At 35.6% G+C, this 20,014-nt stretch overlaps 1 protein-coding gene across 2 annotated transcripts in view; it reads right to left on the bottom strand.

Annotated features, from left to right (window-relative positions):
• LOC132123528 (stAR-related lipid transfer protein 13-like) overlaps positions 1-18,912 on the bottom strand; it is a 76,355-nt gene extending 57,443 nt beyond the window's left edge. Inside the window, exons 1-5 of one of the 2 annotated variants that reach the window (XM_059534195.1) lie at positions 18,716-18,912; positions 13,312-14,399; positions 9,499-9,666; positions 8,568-8,705; positions 208-238 (exon numbers count right to left, since the gene is read on the bottom strand). In XM_059534195.1, coding sequence (XP_059390178.1) covers positions 208-238; positions 8,568-8,705; positions 9,499-9,666; positions 13,312-14,256 — 1,282 coding nt within the window. In that variant the 5' untranslated portion in view covers positions 14,257-14,399; positions 18,716-18,912. Of the gene's footprint in view, positions 1-207; positions 239-8,567; positions 8,706-9,498; positions 9,667-9,997; positions 10,094-13,311; positions 14,400-18,715 lie in introns of those variants that run through there. The other variant, XM_059534196.1, reaches the window with a different exon arrangement.
• Between the last annotated feature and the right edge of the window lie 1,102 nt (positions 18,913-20,014).

Here is a 20,014-nt window from a genome sequence, read left to right as displayed (position 1 = left end):
CTGATTAGAACAAAGATCTAAGGGATACAAGTTTATATAGACCTATTCCTTTCAGAAATTGCATTCCAAAAGGTTATTTTACACCTCAAATGTCAAACGCATTTACCCAGTCAGATAAATTCACCATAAAACATTACTGTGCCTATTTCATCCAAACACATCTTATTGCCAGACCAGTTTGATTTATAAAGGAAAATGAGAACTCACCTGCGCCTCCATGCCACTTCTTGATAGACATCTGAAAACAAAACATAAAATCTGTTAAAAAACAAAAAACCATCAAGGTTGAGTTAATATTTTCATGACAGTTTAACAGTAACCATATCACATAAAATGATCTCATGAAGCATCAAAACAAAGCACCTGAAGTATTGCTCCTCTCCCACAGTGGATAAAATCAACACCTGACTACTGAATTTCCTCCCACGGATCTGCTGAACGGTACGTTGACCTGACCCCACCTCTGATTTACAGTGCTTTTACCCAGCCAAGAGAGAAAGTGCTACTTGTTTAGGGAGAGGGTCACATCCAACATTCCAGCGGTAATCTAGAGAGACCTGTTTTCTAGTTTCACCTTTCTGCCATACGCTAAGGTATCATGTGCCCTGTGAAATATATCACATTACTCTCATTCATGTTACAGAAATGCAACTTTTCCTCCTAAAACCAAGAAATTTATGATTTGGGTTGCCCTTTATTTTACAGTAGTTTATTTTACACTTACATGTCCTAACCTAAGAACCTATATATACAGTATACACACACTTTTTTTTTTCAAATATTATACATATAATAAGTGCTATATATATTTATTATATGCAAATTACTATTTCTGAGACAATACACATTAATGTTTTAGGTCTTGAGAACTTTGTCTGTGACATCAAATGTTTATAATATCAATATATGACATAAAACAACCTAATAATAAAAAATACAAAAACTATTTAAAATAAAACTACTGTACATAATCAATAATATTATAAATTAAATAGAAATATTATGATATACATTAAATATTCATTTATTATTATTATTATTATTATATAAATCATTCATAATTACTATTTAATGTAACGATTTATATAAATAAATTCAGCATGACACTTATGCACTTATATTGACATATGTATGTATGTGTATGTGGGTACAGACACATCAGCATAAATATTAATAATCCACAACACTATAACATTTTTAATATCACGCTATGATAATATGCAATTATTATGACTGTATTTTATACATTTATACTATATTACATCTAATTACAAACTAAAGTTACATCAAAATGTGTCCACGAAATGTGTTAAGTTGAAAACCTGAACCTACAGTAGCACAAAAAGAAGACTCTGTGACACAATATGGTACTGTCAAACTTTTAAGACCGATCCAAAATTCCTCACTAACTTTAACTAACTAACAGTAACTTCCCGCCTTGTCTGAGTGAGCAAACCCAGGTTAATTTCAGCAGCAGAAGCAGCAATTGTCTACTAAACATAACAATTATGTAAAAAAAAAAAAAGATGTTTTGTTGACTCTCAAAAGGTTAGGGGCATTTTACATTGAAAGGAAGCAGATGTGTTGTCTGAAATCACAGCAACCAACAAAACACAAATAATTTTAGTGTGATTCAAAGCATTTAAAGTTGTTTGATGTGCCTGTTGATCATTGTTTGATTATTCCCTCAGCTGTAAATGTACACTGAGGCCCTCTGCCTCTGTTTAATAAGATCTGGGTCTGAAAAACACGGTGGAAAGAGGGGAAATCATGGATGATGTCATGGTTGCTTATAAGCTGTGAAATTTTGCAATGAGGGGTTGAATTTTTTACCACACATCTCAAAGAGTTATGATGCTCCATAGCAAGTACAACTGAGGGTGTTACCCTCATAAACCAGCTTAAACAGTGCATGAAAAACTATAAAGCAAGACCGTTTCTAGGTATGTATATTACATGTTATTTTTGACAAGACTAGCGGGCCGCTTACTGGAATGTCGCCTTTCAAAACAAGTTTGCAGAGGATTACGATGAATTATAGGAAGAAAGAGCATGAGCACAAGTAAAGTCCTGCTGTTACTCAAAGTGGTAATTTTCACTGACACGAATGACGGTTACATTACATGTAATTAAGCATCAGTGAATGATGACTAGCTTTAGAAACAGCCACCTTACAAAAACACATATAATGTTGATATATCCACTAATCCGTCAATCAACCTGACAGCAAAATGAACACCAAAATCAAATCCAAGAACTTCGAGTAAACAGAGTGTTCACACCATTAAATACAAGAAAACGCATCAAGACGCAACTGAAAAGAACAATGAAAGAAGGGGGATGTTGTTTTGACACATGAGTTCCTTCCTGGGATACATGTAATTTTCTTGGAATTGTAGGATTCCTGTGTGTAAATGATGATGACTTTCTCAGTCAGAAATAATGGATAGATAGACAGATATAAACTAATAATGCATGATGGGAAACTGAGGAAAACTAACTGCGCGGTTTACACTGCATTAGCTCAGAATGAGATACAGGATCCTAACACAACAAAAAGGAAAACAGATGCAGTAATTTTTAGAGGCAAGGGTACCGATACGTAAAGTTTGCAGATAAAACAAACATAATTTTGGGCTGAATCTAAATAATAAGTTGTTGGATCACGCTATATATCCTATCACAGCCACTGAAGTTTAAGACATAGTTTTGTATGTCTGGGACACCCCTACAATTCATTTTTAGCGGTTTTATTTGGCATGCATGACTAACGTATATCAAAATATTAACCGCACAGGAGATTCATGAATACATGTTTGATATTACACATATTCCATGTGAAACTGATACTGACTGGCCTAAACTGAATCAGTTAAAGCCAAAAGGCAATGTTACAACAAATTTTTTCAGAGCTATTAAACAGGTAATATGATTGTTCAGTGATGTCGGCCAAAAGGCATTTCAAAGGCAGAGATAATAAAAAATATAAACCCTGCATTCAAAATAGGCCTACTTCCATATATAGTAGGCAAAAAAGTACATGAGCCAAGTAACATGTCTGAATTGATATTACATGTGAAGCGTGAAAAGTATCCGGATGACTTACTACTTTCAACAAGATCTGGAAGTGTGCATATGATGGACTTTTTACTATCTCTTGATGCTATGGAAGAGGACTTGTGAAATGCAGTCATCAGTGACAACATGGCTGAATGTAGTACATTCGAGTTTTATTCATACTACACATTCACATTTCATAGAACATTTTTTAATGGTCTTGAAGCAAGTTTCAAAGTGAATGTATAGTACCTAAGTACTATACAGTATTCAGTTTTTGATTAAACATTTTCTTTTTCCTTAACTTGCACAGATGAATGTGCTTTCAAGTACAAAAAAAGCCTTCGGCCTCCACTTCAAAGTGACCCCAGAGGTCTCGGGTGGGCCAGATGTGGTTCCAAACGCAAAGCCTCATCCATCTTGCATTCCATGAAACCCCCTGCAGCAGGACAACTTTTCTATATTTAGCTCCATTTTTTCAGCCTTGCTCAATCCATTGGAATATGTTCAATCTAGTTTCCTCGCTCTCCATCACATTCAGCTTTTTTCCCCCCAATCGGGTCTGTTGTTTTACGCGTGTGTTGGTGTTCTGATGGAAGACCATGGACCATCCATCTTCCAAACTGAGGTAGGTGGCTGAGTTGATGGTATTTTTTTGAAGTTGACATCTAGAGAACATCAGAGAAATGCAGCTAGCATGACACAGGGTCTTGGTTGTGTTATGAATCTTTGCATGCACTAAATGTATAAATGGAGGGTATATCAGCTTAATACAGCCCATTTTTTGCACACGCCTGTGCCTGTTTTCCTAAAAGGACGCAAAAGAAGCAGGGTTGAGTAACTGAGGAAATGAAAGATGACTTGAAAGGAAAGGATCATGTAGGATCAACCCTATTCCCAAATTAGCCCTGCTTTTAAAGAAAACACAGGGAAGTTGAATAAGCACCTCATGTTCGAGCTTCTGAAAGTGCTGTATATGTTAAAACCCACTTTGAGAGCTGTTCAGCTTCTAGGCTCGTTGCCAGAATGCCTCTCAAGGATAGTGGTGGTGAAAGGTCCATGCATCACTGCATTTTGTACGTAGGTAAACGTGTGTGCATTTCATGCACAGCTTCCACTCGTAACAGTCTGGCAAACAGGAAGTGCAAAAAGATAGGCATCGTGCCAAAGGGGTCGAGGTTTTCCGAGTTAGCCCCTGCTGGAAGATGTTATAACTTTACACCATCTGTAGCCAAAAGTATTTTTCTCCATCGATGACCATTCAAAGTTAAAAGATGTGAAGATATATAAAAATTACAAACATTACAAATTTGACAAGAATAAATATCTAATATTAATATATTATTATATTTTATATTATACGTTTTATTAATTTTTTTAATTAGTTTACATTTTTAAATTTTCATTTTAGTTAAAGATTTGTGTGTTTTTGGTATTTTTTTCATATTTCTACTTAACTATTAATATTATTATTATTTATTATTTTTTATAATTGTGTTAGTACATCAAGTTAAACTAAATGAAAAAAAATATATATAAAAAAAAATACTTGGGCCTAGGAAAAAATTTAAGCTTATATTATTGATATTTTAGTTAACAGGTATTTTATTTCATTGTTTGTTTGTTGTTTGTTTTTTGTTATATATAGTTTTTATTTCAGTAAACAATAACAACACTGATATATGTAAGTTTGGTATATTTAAAGCATAGTATGTTTAAAACAATGAGTGTCAAATTACATTTTATAACTAAACAAATGGAGCTGTAACCTCTGAATGATAGCAGGCAGATACACTTTCAGTGGAATCACAGGTAACTGGATGCTGTTTACACAAAACACTCTCTTTTCTACTTTCAGCGTCACAGGAAATGTGAACTTGCATGCAGACAGGAGACAGCATACAGTACATACTGCTATTTTTAAAACCCTGATGAGCAAATGTTTTGGGAATCTTTGAGAAGTTGATACTGTCATTATAATGTATGCAATGTACCGTAGAGAATTTAAAACAAACCACACAGTGTTCTAGTCACTAGTATAATATATCTAGTTAAAAAAATATTTCACCCCAAAATTAAAATTCACTATTTTACACAACCACATGTTGTTCCGAGTGTTCTGTGTATTCTGCCAAACTTCAACAAAACACATATAATACAGGTTTGGAATGAGATGAATAATAAATGATAACAGAATTTCCATTTTAGGTGAAATATGCCTTTAAGTCAGACATTAAAAAGTCCTCAGAGTAAAAAAAAAAAAAAAATGGCAGATTCACAAGGAATTAAAAGTATCCAACAAAAAAAAAAGAGCAAAACAGCTTTCCCCTCTCAACCCAGCTGTATTTTGACTCTTTGCAGTCCCAAACTGAAGTTTAACCTCTGCTGGAGCAGAACAAATCCTGGCCTGAGTTGCACTTGGCCATGTAATCTATCTTCATCCTATTGAGCCGCTTAGCTCCCCTCTCTTGCCCCAATCAAGGACCCCGCAGGGATTTGGAGAGCCAGCGTGGACCCTCCACACAGATGGATGGAGAAGACTCAGCTTCTCATCGCTCACCAGCACCTCCAGTCTTTTACGAGGTTGAGGAATAGGTTGGAGGCAGTGGGAAAGTGTTTTGAAAAGCATTTCTGAGTTCACACAATGATTCAACCAGTTATCAATTCTAAGCAAGCCACCAACATGTGATTAATAAAATGAAAGTGACAGTTCATCTAAAAATGAAAACAACTTTGGAACCCTCTGACATTCATTTATGGACAAAAAAACATTGTTTGTGTCCCACAGAGCCAAGAAAGTCACTAGGGACTTGAGGGTGAGTAAATTATGACAGAATTTAAAATGATGCAGACAGAGCAAATTTGGTGCTTTCACAGTGGGTTCTTTACAGTATGGAAGCTACATTAAAACAGGGGCTTACAACATCCTGAATAAACGCTGGTTCCAAGTTAACAAGCATTTTGAGCCGTGTGTTTTCTTTAAAGGTTTAATGATGGCGTCAACCATGGAGCGGTGTAGTAGTGACGTGATTGACTGAAACAACCTCTTTCACAGTGGTTGATGTTATAGCACCAATAAACAGACTGGCTAGATTGGGCCGGATCCTTGTGAGTCATTTTATGACGTACAGCTTCCTCGTAACACTATGTCAACATAAACATACTCTCAATGTTGATTCAAGAACAGTTTTAAAGTAGATATATCTAGCTTTTTAATTTGAATCTAATTTCAACTGAGGATACAAACTGAATTTAAATTAAAAAAAAATTGTTTACAAAAATAAATCAACAACAAAGTGTACATTCTTGCCAGAACAGAAAAAAAAAATTAAAATAAAAAATAAAAAAGTTTACTGAAAAAATATTTACAAATATAAATATTTATTTCATTTTATTTCATATTTCAATGTTTAATTTTGTTTAACTTGATGTAATTAACTTAAACTAAATATATATATATATATATATATATATATATATATATATATATATATATATATATATATAAACTAATAAAAATGTCAAAAAGTACTATTGCTATTGTTTTTATTGTAAGTATTATTATAAATATTAATATTATTCATCTCAATTTGATTTGTATATAATCAACTATTATTATTTATAAATTTATGTGAAATATATATTATATAATACAATTTGTATATTTTATATTTATATAACATTATACAAAAATTATAGAACTATATAACATACCTATATACAAAAATGTATAATGTAAACTTATTATATAACAATAATGTAACTAAAATTAAATTATATACATGTACATTACACATTAAAATAAAAACAAAATATTAAAGTATAAATGACAAATTACATAATTCTTCTTTTCGCATAGTTTTTCTGTTTTTAATTGAGATCAGATGAGACCTTCAAGACCAGGCAGCAGATGTGTGTGAACCAGGAACACCTTCTTCACAACAACAAGAGGTGAACAAGGATAGCAGGCTGAGTGGGAATCACAAATTGTCTTAATGTTAGAAGACAGTTGGTAAAATGCCAATGGAGCTTTGTTATCTACATGAGGGTGGCCTACATTTATTCCAGCGGACCGAAGGCCTTCACATGCCCCTGGAGCTTTTGACCTGCTAATCTTCTCCAAGAACCTCAAGATTTCATTTTTTTCAGAGTGCACAAAGCCAAATCATTCTATTACCCCCTCCAATCCAATCCAACTCTCCCTCTCCTGAGCTCTCACACACTCTAACAAACACAATCACATCCCAGATCCCTGCCAGAGGCCTTTAGTGGGGTTCCCAAACACGGACCGCAGAACGTACCAGTGCCGCTTCAGCAATGCAGAGATTAAACAAACACATCTGGCCGAGTTCTCCAGCTGGACGGAAAAGGACAGAGTTCCCACAGATACTGTGCTCATTTAAACCCACTGTTGCTTACCGGATATTGTTGTGGAACAATGCAAGAGAGTGCGTTCCTTTGAGCCCCAAACACGTAAATCCCTCAGTTGTCAAATCTCTCTGTGCTTCCTTTAAACAGCAGGACAGGCACAATCTCTCCAAAAAAAGCCTTCTTTAGTTGCAAACAAACTCCAAATGTTTAAAAGATACAGCCAGAAACTAAACCCTTACCTTCACAACAGAAAAACTGCATTCTTTAACATTTATGTAGTAAACCTGAGGTCTCGACCAATCAAAACCAAAGAACGCAAGACCTTTAAATATAATAAAATGGAAAACAGTTGTTTTAAACTGCAATAATATTTCACAATATCACTACAATTTTGATCAAATAAATGATTGATAAGTATAAATGACTTAATTTTGAAACATTATCTTGATAATTCCAAACTTTTTGAATAATTCCTTATATTTTGGAAAAGGATTGTGAATTTACATTGAAACAACTATCAAAAAATCTCATTATAAAACCTGTTTTAGATGTTTAAAAATCACTGGTCAACCTAAGCTACACTGGTTTGAAATCCAAACAAGATGTGATGGCCTTAAATGGCCCACTAAAAGAGTTCCTTTGGTGTCGCTCTGAATTCACTAATTCAATTCCCCAGACCTATTTGGATTAGCAAAGGAAAATCTATTTAATTCAGTCCCGCTAATGGAGAAAACCCATAAGAAATGCAGTCCCAGGACATCAACCTCAACCCCAGAGACTTCTCAGAGTGGACGTATGCCCTGGTCATTGACACACAGCGTGTTCATTAGGAAACACTTCACAGAGCAAAGCTAAGCCACGGATCACATGGTCTATATACTGCTCAACTCTTCTTAGTCGAAACTAAACCAAACACCAGCAATACAAGAATCCTGACTAATAAATCAGTAACATTAATAAATAAAATACTTTTGGCCACAGTTCAATTTATGAATTGAATTACATTAATAAGAAAATATAAGAACATAATGACTGTATAAAGGCATTATATATTTTAAAATTGACAGCTATTAACCACAAACTAAACAATTCAATAAAACACAAAGAAAAAGCATATAAGAGTAAGTTCAAATGCTTACCATTGTCTTTTTACCATGTGATCTCCCCTGAGAGGAAGTGGCTCCCGCATGTCTCTCTTGGCCGTGCCGTTCCCGTGTGTCAGTTCTTCTAGCCATGTTGTTCCGGTTGAGGTACTGGTTCACCCCCACAGCTCCACACTGAAATGACAGTACAACAGCTTTTAGCGTGGGATGGGACACACTTTGTCTGGAACGGATGACCTCTGGAGATGACTAAGAGAAGCGGTCAGTTGCTAGAGACACACAGGCAGACACAATCTCAACAGAACAGAGCACAAAAACTATTGAAAATGGAAGGACTTGAGGGAAAAATTATGACCTTGTCCATAGTAACATGCGACCGTAAATCTCATCTCATGTTATAAACCAGGAATGGTTGCCGTGAGGGCTCTGAAACCATCACGTCTTTCCGCTAACTATGGCTAAAGGACAAACAGACCATAAGCACAAGACATCGTTGTCTTGAGGAACCAAAATGAGCTTTTGTCTCTTGCTGTGAACCCGTTACAGGGTGGATATGTTGCAAGCATGAGTAATTATTATTATTATTTTTAAACAGCATTGAAAGTTCCCCATGGCAAGCTCCCAAGACAATGGAGCTCATTGTCAATGTCACCAGTTTGGACTAGTCTCTGCCAGCATGCAGCACATTCTATTTAACCCATGTCACAGACAGACGACAAACACCAGCATCTAGCTATTGTGTATGTGTGTGTTTATATATATATATATATAAAATATGAAAAAACGGAATAGAATAGAATAGAATAGAATAGAATAGACAATTGATCAGATATGATTTGGATAAATTCCAGAAGCTAAAAATATTATGCACATTACAATGAAGCTAAGGCAATATATTTTCCATCAAACAATTACTGATCCACAAACTATGTACATTGTATTTAATGAGAAATCAAGCGAGAGTGACCTGCAGGGATGCTCTGTCATTAGTGGTGTGTCTCTGGGTGGTGTTGGGTGTGTGGGAGGGGGAAGAGCCAGTGCTGAGAGCTTCCTCTATGTACAGATTGAGCTGATCTAATCTCTTCATTAGCTGGGTCATAGATTCAGACCAGGGAGACAGGACCTGAGAAGACTCCTGCATGCAGACAGAAGAGACAGAGGACATCACAGACAAACAAACACTAAAAATACTGTAAAACTGATTAGACAGAGTCATTACATTAGACTCGGCCATTCAGTCAAGGGTCTGTGTTTCTTTTGATCTACACAATAACCAACTTGACGAGCCAGCACTGATTTCACAGCAGTGTCTTCTTATTCCTCAAAGCTTTCAAAGCCCCACTAAACTACACACTGCATGAAAACACTATCACACCAACACTTTCTCAGAAGAAAATGTTACTGCTTAGAATTAATGGAATTGGTTCATTTCAGTATCAAATTATGAACTAATACTTTTGACCAACCCAGCTGTCATTGTGGTCCAAACATAGTCGTGTGGTATTCCTCTTCTTTCTCCTCACTGTTACTTTCACTGCTCCCCAGAAATCCCTGCCAAAGAGAATAAATAGACTGTCCTGTCCAGCTCAGACAGGGCCCAGGGTTCATGGGCTATAAATTACTTTCACCTACCTCACTCACCAAGCCGTAAATCAACAGAGTTGCCCCTTTATCAACAGGAAGTGGAGGGGCCAAAGAGCAGGAAGAGGGCAAAGATGAACTGTGAGGAACATTTAACAGTAACGTAAGACACAGCAGGCTTAAACACTAAAGTCCTTCTTGGGATCTGGAGCCCCAAGGCAAAGATTACGGCTCCCTCTCATCCGCACATAATGATGCTCTTGACGGCTGTCATGCTAAAATGGGACACACTTGTCTCAGGGAGCAGAAATACATGGTTCGGTTAAAAAGGGGGGCCACATACAAGGCATGTAAAATCTCAAGGAATGTGGGTATGGTAAGACCCTTAACCAATTATACTCAAGATGCTGACATTCTTTCAGAGAGTGAACAAAGGGGCACAACAGTCTCGGCCTTTCTAGGACAATTTTAAATGATACACTACCATTAAAACAAAAGTCTAATATGCTCATCAAGACGGCATTTGATCATAAATAGAGTAAAAATAGTAATATTTGAAATATTGTCACAAAATATTTGTTTTCTATTTTAAATATATTTTAACATGTTATTTATTTCTGTGATGGCAAAGGATACCAAGTAAGGGTCTGAATCTGTCATGACCTTACAATGTCCAGTCTGCCTGACCTTTGAGTTTCATGAGTCAAAGCTAACATAAAGCTTTCTTGTTGTCCCTGTTAAGAGATCAGAACCGCACTGTCGTGCCCTTCTGCGACGGACCATTTAACCCTCTTAACTCTGACAAAAGATGATGCATTTGTATAACCTTCAAATCTGACCCCCATGCAGAGTCTTGAGAGTAAAAAATTAGTATCTTTTCAGAAATAAAGGATGTTGTTCAATAATGTCAATAAACAGACTTTAAAGCTAAGGTTTGATTTCTGAGTTTATTGTAATGCATTCAAATATACAAATAAATTCAAATAAATGCTGTGCTTTTTAATTAAAAAAGAAAGCATCACAGTTTTCACCAAAATATAAAGCAGCACAACTGTTTTCAACATTGATTGTAATAAAAAAAAAATATATATATATATATAATTATTGAGCAGCAAATTAGCATATTAGAATGATTTCTGAAGGATCATGTGACACTGAAGACTGGAGTAATTCTGCTGAAAATTCAGAATTGCATCACAGGAATAAATTACATTTATATTACAGTAGATTAAAATAGAAAAGATATTTTAAATTGCAATAGTAATTCAAAATATTATGGTTTTGATCATATAAATAATTGCAGACTTGTTGATATTTAATAATATTAATGTATATAAAAATACTGTAGTTTATTGTTCATTCATGTTTGTTCATAATACATATCATGAACTAATATTCAGAGTGCACAACAGAAAATGTCAAAAATGTAGGCTATTAGTAGCCTATAATGTACAATCTAGAATAATAAATGCTTTTAAAGTACTGCACACTGTACACACCAAATAAATATTGTAAAGTGTTACTAATTTCACTTATTTAGGATTATTCTTAAAAAACAACAACAAATATCAAGTACTGATTGCCTAAGATAAGCTGATTTATCATGAAAAATATAGTGTCTTGCTCCCTTGGTATCTGTTCCTTGCACAGAATGTGTGGTATTCAATACCCCAGCATCGGTTACAACACCCCTTTCCGCCTTGTCAGTCGTGAGAAAATACACTTGTCATGACAACTAGGCTGGTATGAGTTAGTCCCACCAGATCAGCTCATCATTGTTATCTTCCACGGTGGACAGAATGGCCGAGGACATAACTGCACCGCCGCAAATTGGCCACATTGTAAATCTCAGCACTGGCCCATTGACATGGAAATGAGGAGTCAAGTGCCTGGCTTTGGCATTGCTCTGGGCTTCCTGCCATGGCCATGCCACCCACTGAGCGTGCCAGCCTCTTCCACCGAGAGAATGTAGCAACATGTCATCCTTAAAGGCCACCAGCCATAATCCGTTTGCTGAACTGCTTCAAATACAGGTCAGATAAGACTCTACTTTTTTGTTACAGGAGCCGTTCACTGTCAAACTGAATGTCTTTCCTCACAGGAATGTTGACAGGCAGCTAGAAATGCAGTTTTTCCACATTTCCAAGACATACGCACACATAAAATCCACATAAACAAGTAACTCTACCAGTGCTACTGGTGTCACAGTATGGGTAAAGGTTTGAATAGAGCGCCACCAAAAGGTGAAGAGGGAAAATACATTTAAAAAAAAAAATCTCAATAATTGTGGACTATATTAAATAGGCTTTCAACGATTTAATTGTACCACAGAATGACATTTATAGTTTTTTAATTATATTTAAAAAATATTTTTAAACTGATTTTTCTGTTCATAACCAACAACAGCTTATCCTGGTATTTCTTGAGAAGGTTCAAATGAGGCAAGGTCAGTGTGTGTGAGGGGTACCACATTCTTTCACAGTTTCATATTAAATCACTCGTGAACAAAGAATGATGAACAGGAGAGGATAGTAGGGCACGTGCAGAACAAAGGGGTGCTGGGGCCTAACAAACCATCTCAGCTCACCTACCCAAGAAAAATCATTTTAACCTCTGCACATTCTGTTCACTGCTATACACTTAGACACTAAGTCATCACAACCCAAGATGCAATTAGGCTAGGATTAATTACAAGTCCAATTCCAGAGCAATTCCATGTCTTTCTGACAGATTTATGAACCTGCTTAACTGACTAAATACACCTGAAAGAACAATTCGCTCAAAAGTCAGACATCAATATGGCTTGTGGGCAAGTTTTAATCTAAACAATAAAATATTTACAAATCAAAACTAGAAAAATCTATATTCACTACTGAAATAGTCATTAACTGTCCATGACTTTTATTAACTACCATGAATTTTACAGACCTTTAAAAAAAAATTATCTGAAAATGAAGCTGAAATGATCAACAAAACAGTTTGAATGTACTAATGTATTTGTTTTGAATTCATTTCAGAATTTTAACACCTAGTGTTGATAGGCTGAGCCTAAACCACAATGTTTGAGGAATAGTCATACAGTGCTGAACTGAAAACAATTTTAAAATCTTTAAAGACGTAGAAAACTAAACAAGATAGCATGCTTAAAGAGACTGTTAAGCTTCTTTAAAGGCCCATTAAACATCTAACCAATCCTTACCTCTGTACTGCTGCTCTCCTCCTCCGCCTCATAGCTGCTGCTTCTTGTGGGTGGCAGACTGGTACTGGAACTTATTTCTCCATGTGCTTGTCCACGGGGTCCTTTCCTCCTTTGTTTCTCCAATCCATCCCTGTTTTGTCTGGAGTTTGGGAAAAACTCTTTACACTTGAGAAACATGTCATCGCTATTATCATGGAAGACCACATCATCTTCAGAAGAGGTCTCACAAGCATCTGAAACTTCACTGGCTTGGGCATTCTTGATCAGACCCAAAAAGCTGTCATAATCTGCAAAGGTAATGGAGCTGGGCTTGTGTTTGATGATTCGGGGTAGATCAGCCCCCTTGGAAACTGGCAAAGGAGCTGAGTAAAGGTGCTCAATATTAGATGGTCCCACTGATGCAAAAGAGTAAGCGGGTTCTGATATGGGTCTGACCATCAAATTAGAAAAAGGATAAGTAGTAGATGAAGTGTTTGAGGAGTCAACATCACAGCTGTTAGTCACTGGACTATCTGAGCAAGTCAAAAAATAGCTGAACCTAGTCTCAGCATCCATTTGGACGTCAGGTTCACAATAAATGCCATTTAGTTCAAGTTTTGTGGTTGATATTGGAGCATAAGTGCTTTGATGTTCAATTAATTTATTTGTCTTTTCTTTTGTGAGAAGATTCAAGATTTGAAGACAAGGTCCATCTTTGTTGACAAGCAGTGGTACAATCTGATTGATCCTCTCTAATGAACTTTTATTCTTCAACTCAAATTGTGTTTGGTCTTCCAAAGGCTCATCTATAACAGATGATAGTGAATCAGAATGATCTTTTAAGGTCAGGTTTCTATGCATGGTTGAGTCTGCCATTGAAAGCTCTACTGAGAAAGTCATTCTTGGGGCCTCTTGCAAAGCTAATGACTTCTGTCCTTCTAAAGTCATCATGGGTTGATCGTCCATGCTTCAATTTACAGCTTGGAACTAGCCATAAGGAATGTCCAGAAGAGTTTTTGTATGATGCCAGAAACTGCCATGTTCATCATGTTCCACCATTTGGACTGAACTGGTTCCTCTGTGCTAATTAGCACTTTGTGCCAACAATCCTGAAAAGAAAGAAGGTAAATTATAATTAGTTTGTTTTAAATGTGTGCATGATTTTTTCAAGCTTGGTATGTTTACTTAATTGGCATACTTTAGTGTGATTATGTCATTTCACAGACTTAAGGAGTTTTATCCAAAGCAGTCATGTTTCAATAACATTTCTGATGGTGTAGTTCTCAGTCCTGCTGGTAAACGTCTTCAATCTATCACCCTAAGGTGGTCAGTTTGTCTCTCCTTGCCTTGACAAGCTGATTAGACAGGTACTTTTGAAACCTTTTAGATGGTCATTCTGGCCAAGACTAGTTAGACCATCTTAAACCAGCAATACACCTTAAGTGGGTTTAAGACACTTTGATGGATTTCTTTTCAACAAGGAAATTGTTTCAACAAGTAAAATACATCTTAGCATTGCTTCTTATGGAAACGCATAGTATTACTCCAACAAAGACTCAAAAGAATGCACATTTGATTAAAATTTCCGAATTATTTTTTATATTCTGAGTGGTAATCAGAAGTACGTAAAATATGTACAGTGTTTACCCCAGAATATTGCTTCAAATTATATAAGGATACATTGGAGCATTGCTTTGAATGGGATTTTATGGAAACGCACATATATATTTATAAGGAGTGGGAAACATGAATAAAATGGAACAGTAACTAGGAAGCCCACAGAGGAAGAGTCAGAAAATCTGAATGCCACAGAGACACCCTGGAGTCTCACCAAAGCAGAGAAGGGATAACAGAATCCCAAAGAGGAAAAGAGGGAATACACAAGGAATCTTGCACAAGTAGAGGAGGGAATAACAGGGGATCTGAGGGGTTGAACATCTGGCTCAGGCTGAGAGCGTTCAAGTCTGGATCTGTTGAAGGCACCACAGTGGTGACATCAGTGCTATGAGGAATACGGCTCTTCACTTCCCAGTGGCTGATTTACAATTTACCCGGCCATTCATCAGTTGACCTAAATGTCCCAGACCAGGCTGTGGTTAGCAACCCTGCTAACCCCCTCATTAAGCTCCAACCACACTCCACAAAAACACACATTCAACCACAGGAGGAACCTGATTGGTGAAGGAAGAAAAACATTCCTTTCTGACACCATAATTCAAAAACATCATCTAGAGAGAAGAACTGTGAAAGGCAACGATTATTCCTGACAGGATGTTTCAAGGTACTGCTAGCGTGAAATCATGCTACTAAATAAGGATTGGTTGGATTTGTCAGATTTATTAGTTTAGAATGCAAATTGCATCTTGCAGATAAAATCATTCCATAAGTGCAATGATTAGTAGAAATCGGTAGATTATATAGTATGAAGTTTTGATTAAAATGAGATGTTAGATTTACATCACATTTTATGAATATAGTCAAATTTATATTTTTAGATGCTTTTCACCTTCTATTTGGCACTTAAATAGTCAATGTGAAAACCAAAGTCTACAAATATGGCATGCAGTCTCATATATATAATTATTCCCATGTGTAGCCTACACTAAAAAATGCTGGGTTCTTTCAACCCAACTTTGAGTCAAATATGGCCTAACCCAGTAATATATTTTTTAAATATTTAACCCAAAAGCTTGGTTAGTCCATTTTTTTAGGGTGTATAATTAAGTGTATGTATTGAAAAGAGACTCATTATTTTTTGTTGTTGATGTTGTTGTTTTACTGATATTCAAACTTCTAACAAATAAATGGCACCATTTGATGTGTCTCTAAAAAAGCATCCAACTGCTCAGACATTCCTTCTTGATTATTAATTGGCCAAAACAAATATGACAGTCATTTTTGTGACCATTTAGAACTCAAAATACTTTTATAATATCATAAAAACAAACAAAAAAAAATACACAAACTTTTGTTTCGCTGTCTTAGTGAGGACATTGCATAGACTTCCACTGATTTTCTATTAGGTTAATGACATTTTCTATCACCAACCCTAAACTTACCCATCACAGAAACATGTGCATAACACTAGATTTAAATAAAAACATCTGTTGGCTGAATTAAATGCCTTTTTAACTAGTGAAGACCATTAAAATGTCCTCAATAGTGGGTTGTCAGTATTTCACAAGTGAGGACATTTGGTCCTCACAAGTTAAGACAAAACAAGCACAATATTAGCAGTATTACTATTGATCTTTGATAGTTTCTTCTAGTGGTCAACTAAATAAAAAAACATTTCGTATTGATATACTTATCTTCACAAAGACTTTCTTCTCAAAAACCATTTCATAAACTTTGCCAGTGGTCATCAACAAATGGAAATACTGAATATTTCCGTGCACTCTCAAGCATGCGTAGAAAATCAGAGCTGTGTCTGTGGTGTTAAATGTGAGAAGGGGGCCAGCTGGCAACCCTGACTATGGCCTTCACTCATTTAACACGTTGCCTTGTGCTTCTCTCTCATTCTATATCTCACACCCACTCAGAAAAGCATGTTCCAATTTCATAAAGAGAAAGGAAAACATGCACCTGTCCTTAACAAAACCTCAGAGTCAGGGCTTTAACCTTTAAAAGCAGATGAGAAGAGTGACCAAACACCGGAAAAGTCAGTAGTGACTCACAGCCACCTAGCTCAGGTTTCTCATGTGTCTGTGACACTCATGCAAACATGCAAAAATCACACACAATATATAACTCAGATTATGAAATATGTGATATGTCAGTTATTACAATGAACAAACAATCTGTATTTGCTGTATTTCTCTTACAGCTATTTTAAAAAGCATTTTGCTGGTTATTTTACAATTATGCATCATGCATTTTTAATGGAACTCACACAGAGCAATTACATGCAACATGTATACTTTAAAAAAATCAATTTGTCAAACCATAAAACCATTTAAAATAAGTCAAAAGACCAAAAAAAAAATGGTGACAATTTAAAGTGTAAACTGTCTGCAGTATCCTTTTAAATATTACAATCTGTCACTAGCACAGTATGACAGGATTCATATATGGATGCTACATGGTTACTATCCCCAAAAAATAAAATAAGAAATAAAGAAAAACCTTTTCTCCATCATGAGAAAGTGTTGCAAGTGTAACCCTGATTGGATCTAGTCCTCTTGCCTCTTTTCCTTTAGCCCGTTTTTCTCTAAAGCCACAGTAAAAGGAGGCCTCCTCATTTCCAGCTGTATAAAAGACTTGATCCAAACAGCCAAAGAGGATTCTGCACTGTGACTGTCACTCAAGCGTTCTACAAGTTTCTGGTTGAGCGCAGTGTTGCAATACATGAAAAGGGGCAAGCAGTGTTTTCTTTTCACTTTACACACTGTGAGTGACTGTTAACACTGCCCTTCCCATTCATTTTACAGAGACTGTTATTTTTGCATTACACAGTGTACATTTCACCACAACTGTAATGGTCCTGTAAAAACATACACAGAGTTACTGGCACGTGTAAGTTTAAATAATTATCCTGTGACTTCTGCCATATGTTCCTGATGTTTGATATCATTCAGAGTCACATTCTTGAATGCACATCAAAAGTGTGCCTTATTTATTTATTTTTATATCAGCATGTAGATTTTAATGTTAAAATATTTACAAGAGTTATATTGTATATATTAGTTCTTGGTCACCATTTTTATTTTAGTATTTTTATAAAAAAATTTTACTTTCAATGGTTACTTTAAAAAGCCCAGCAATACAACAAATGCATACAAATGTGAATTGCAAGAAATACAATTTCAACTAAGTGAAATAAAGATGCATTTAAAAGAAAAAAGTCACAGCTGTGAAATTTAACAATCAAACTGCATTATATAAAATTCACACGAGGAGATATAAAGTGGCAATTGTGAGAAATTAGGATGCAATTAAAAGAAAGTCACAACTGCATCATTTAAAAGTTTGCAAAATATAAATTGACATGGGAAGATATAAAGTGCATGGCAATTATCAGAATAAAGAATTAATGGCTTATTTTTATTAACAGGCTTCTGTTATGTAGTCCTTTCTTGAATAGGTCAAACTGCATGCATAAATAATTATAAAACGACAAACAAAATGCTATTTAAAATAGTTTTAGATGCAGTAAATGCATAATGTCACACCACAGAGCATATGAACTACCCGTCCAAAGATGTTGAAAGCATATGTAACATTTGCCAGTGAGTCCTGACATTTCACTTTCATATTTAGAAGCACATTAAACTTTAAATGTATTCATCCAAAAGCGACTTCAAGCTATGTATTTTTATTTTTTTGCTTTCTCTGTCATGAACTTCCATCATCCACCTGCACTGAAGAATCTCCAGCAGGTCAGCACTGAAGCTTCTGCATGTTAAAAAAATGAGGGCCATCTCACCTTAGAGTTCTTCAGAATGTGCTGGGAATTCCAACCACTATCATAGTCATGATGAGGAGCGTGAAAAGTGTCTAAGGTCCCATTAAATCTAAGAGTGGAAGCGATCAGCCTTTGTTAGTGCCTCTTTCGCCTCTTCTCTTTGAATATTCAAGGCAACTCCTCCGCGGGGGAAGAGGTGCTGTCATCACAAATTCCCCAAAATCCCCACAGGCAACGGGAAGCCTCAGCATGCAGTGACTAAGTCATTCAGATTAAGAGTGGAAGGGGAGGAAGAATGTATAGTTGTTAGAATGATGGTTTGGAGGAGGAGTTACGGCTAAGGGGAAAGGGTGAGAGAGAGAGAGGAAGAGAGAGATACTGTTGTGTAAACAAGGCCTGCATACAGCATATTTGGATGTTAATGGCCTGCACTGGCTTTAATTGTGAAGGAGAACAGATCCATGTCTCATTGTATGGCTCTGCCCCCTGGATGCATTCCAGGTTACGCCACCATCAAAGCCACAGAAAGCCATACAGATACTTTCAAAATGAAAGGAATGGATAGAATAAGAAAGAAAATGAGATATTTTACTTTACAATGATTTTTGCCTTCGGCTGTACTGTCCGGATCACCCAGGAAGCTCTGCGGCTGTGTCCAAATCCTAGGTGATAAGTCAATGAGACAGCGTTTTTGAAGGTACTTAAGATTGGTTTCAGGGAACCATAGTATCACAACTAATGATCTGGAACTAAATTCAAGAGCACTTTAGAGATAACCAAGCGATAATTTAATGGCCACAATGCTTATTTCTAGGTAGAACTGGAATTCTACAAAAAAAAAAAAAAACTTCTAAACCTATTATATATATATATATATATATATATATATACAGTAGAGACCAAAAGTTTGGAAACATTACTATTTTTAATGTTTTTGAAAGAAGTTTCTTCTGCTCATCAAGCCTGCATTTATTTGATCAAAAATACAGAAAAAAATGTAATATCATTTATCTCTGTGATGCAAAGCTGAATTTTTAGGATCATATATATATGTATATATATATATATATATATATACACACATACATACAGTTAATTACATTTTTAGAAACGACATTCATAAAAATAAATCTTTTAAAATCACTTAAAAGTCATCTTAAAATGTATACAGAATTAAGTAAAAATAATTTATAAAAATGCTTATGAAACCATCCCAATTTAAGCATTTAATAAAAAGAATGCTTATAAAACTTTAGACATAGATTGGTTTATCCATGTTTCTGACACATGCACCTTCCCCCAGTTGTTTACATTTATCTG

Source organism: Carassius carassius, chromosome 41 (assembly GCF_963082965.1).
Source record: "Carassius carassius chromosome 41, fCarCar2.1, whole genome shotgun sequence".
Lineage (NCBI taxonomy): Eukaryota > Metazoa > Chordata > Actinopteri > Cypriniformes > Cyprinidae > Carassius > Carassius carassius.
This window is presented reverse-complemented; position numbering and strand designations above follow the sequence as displayed.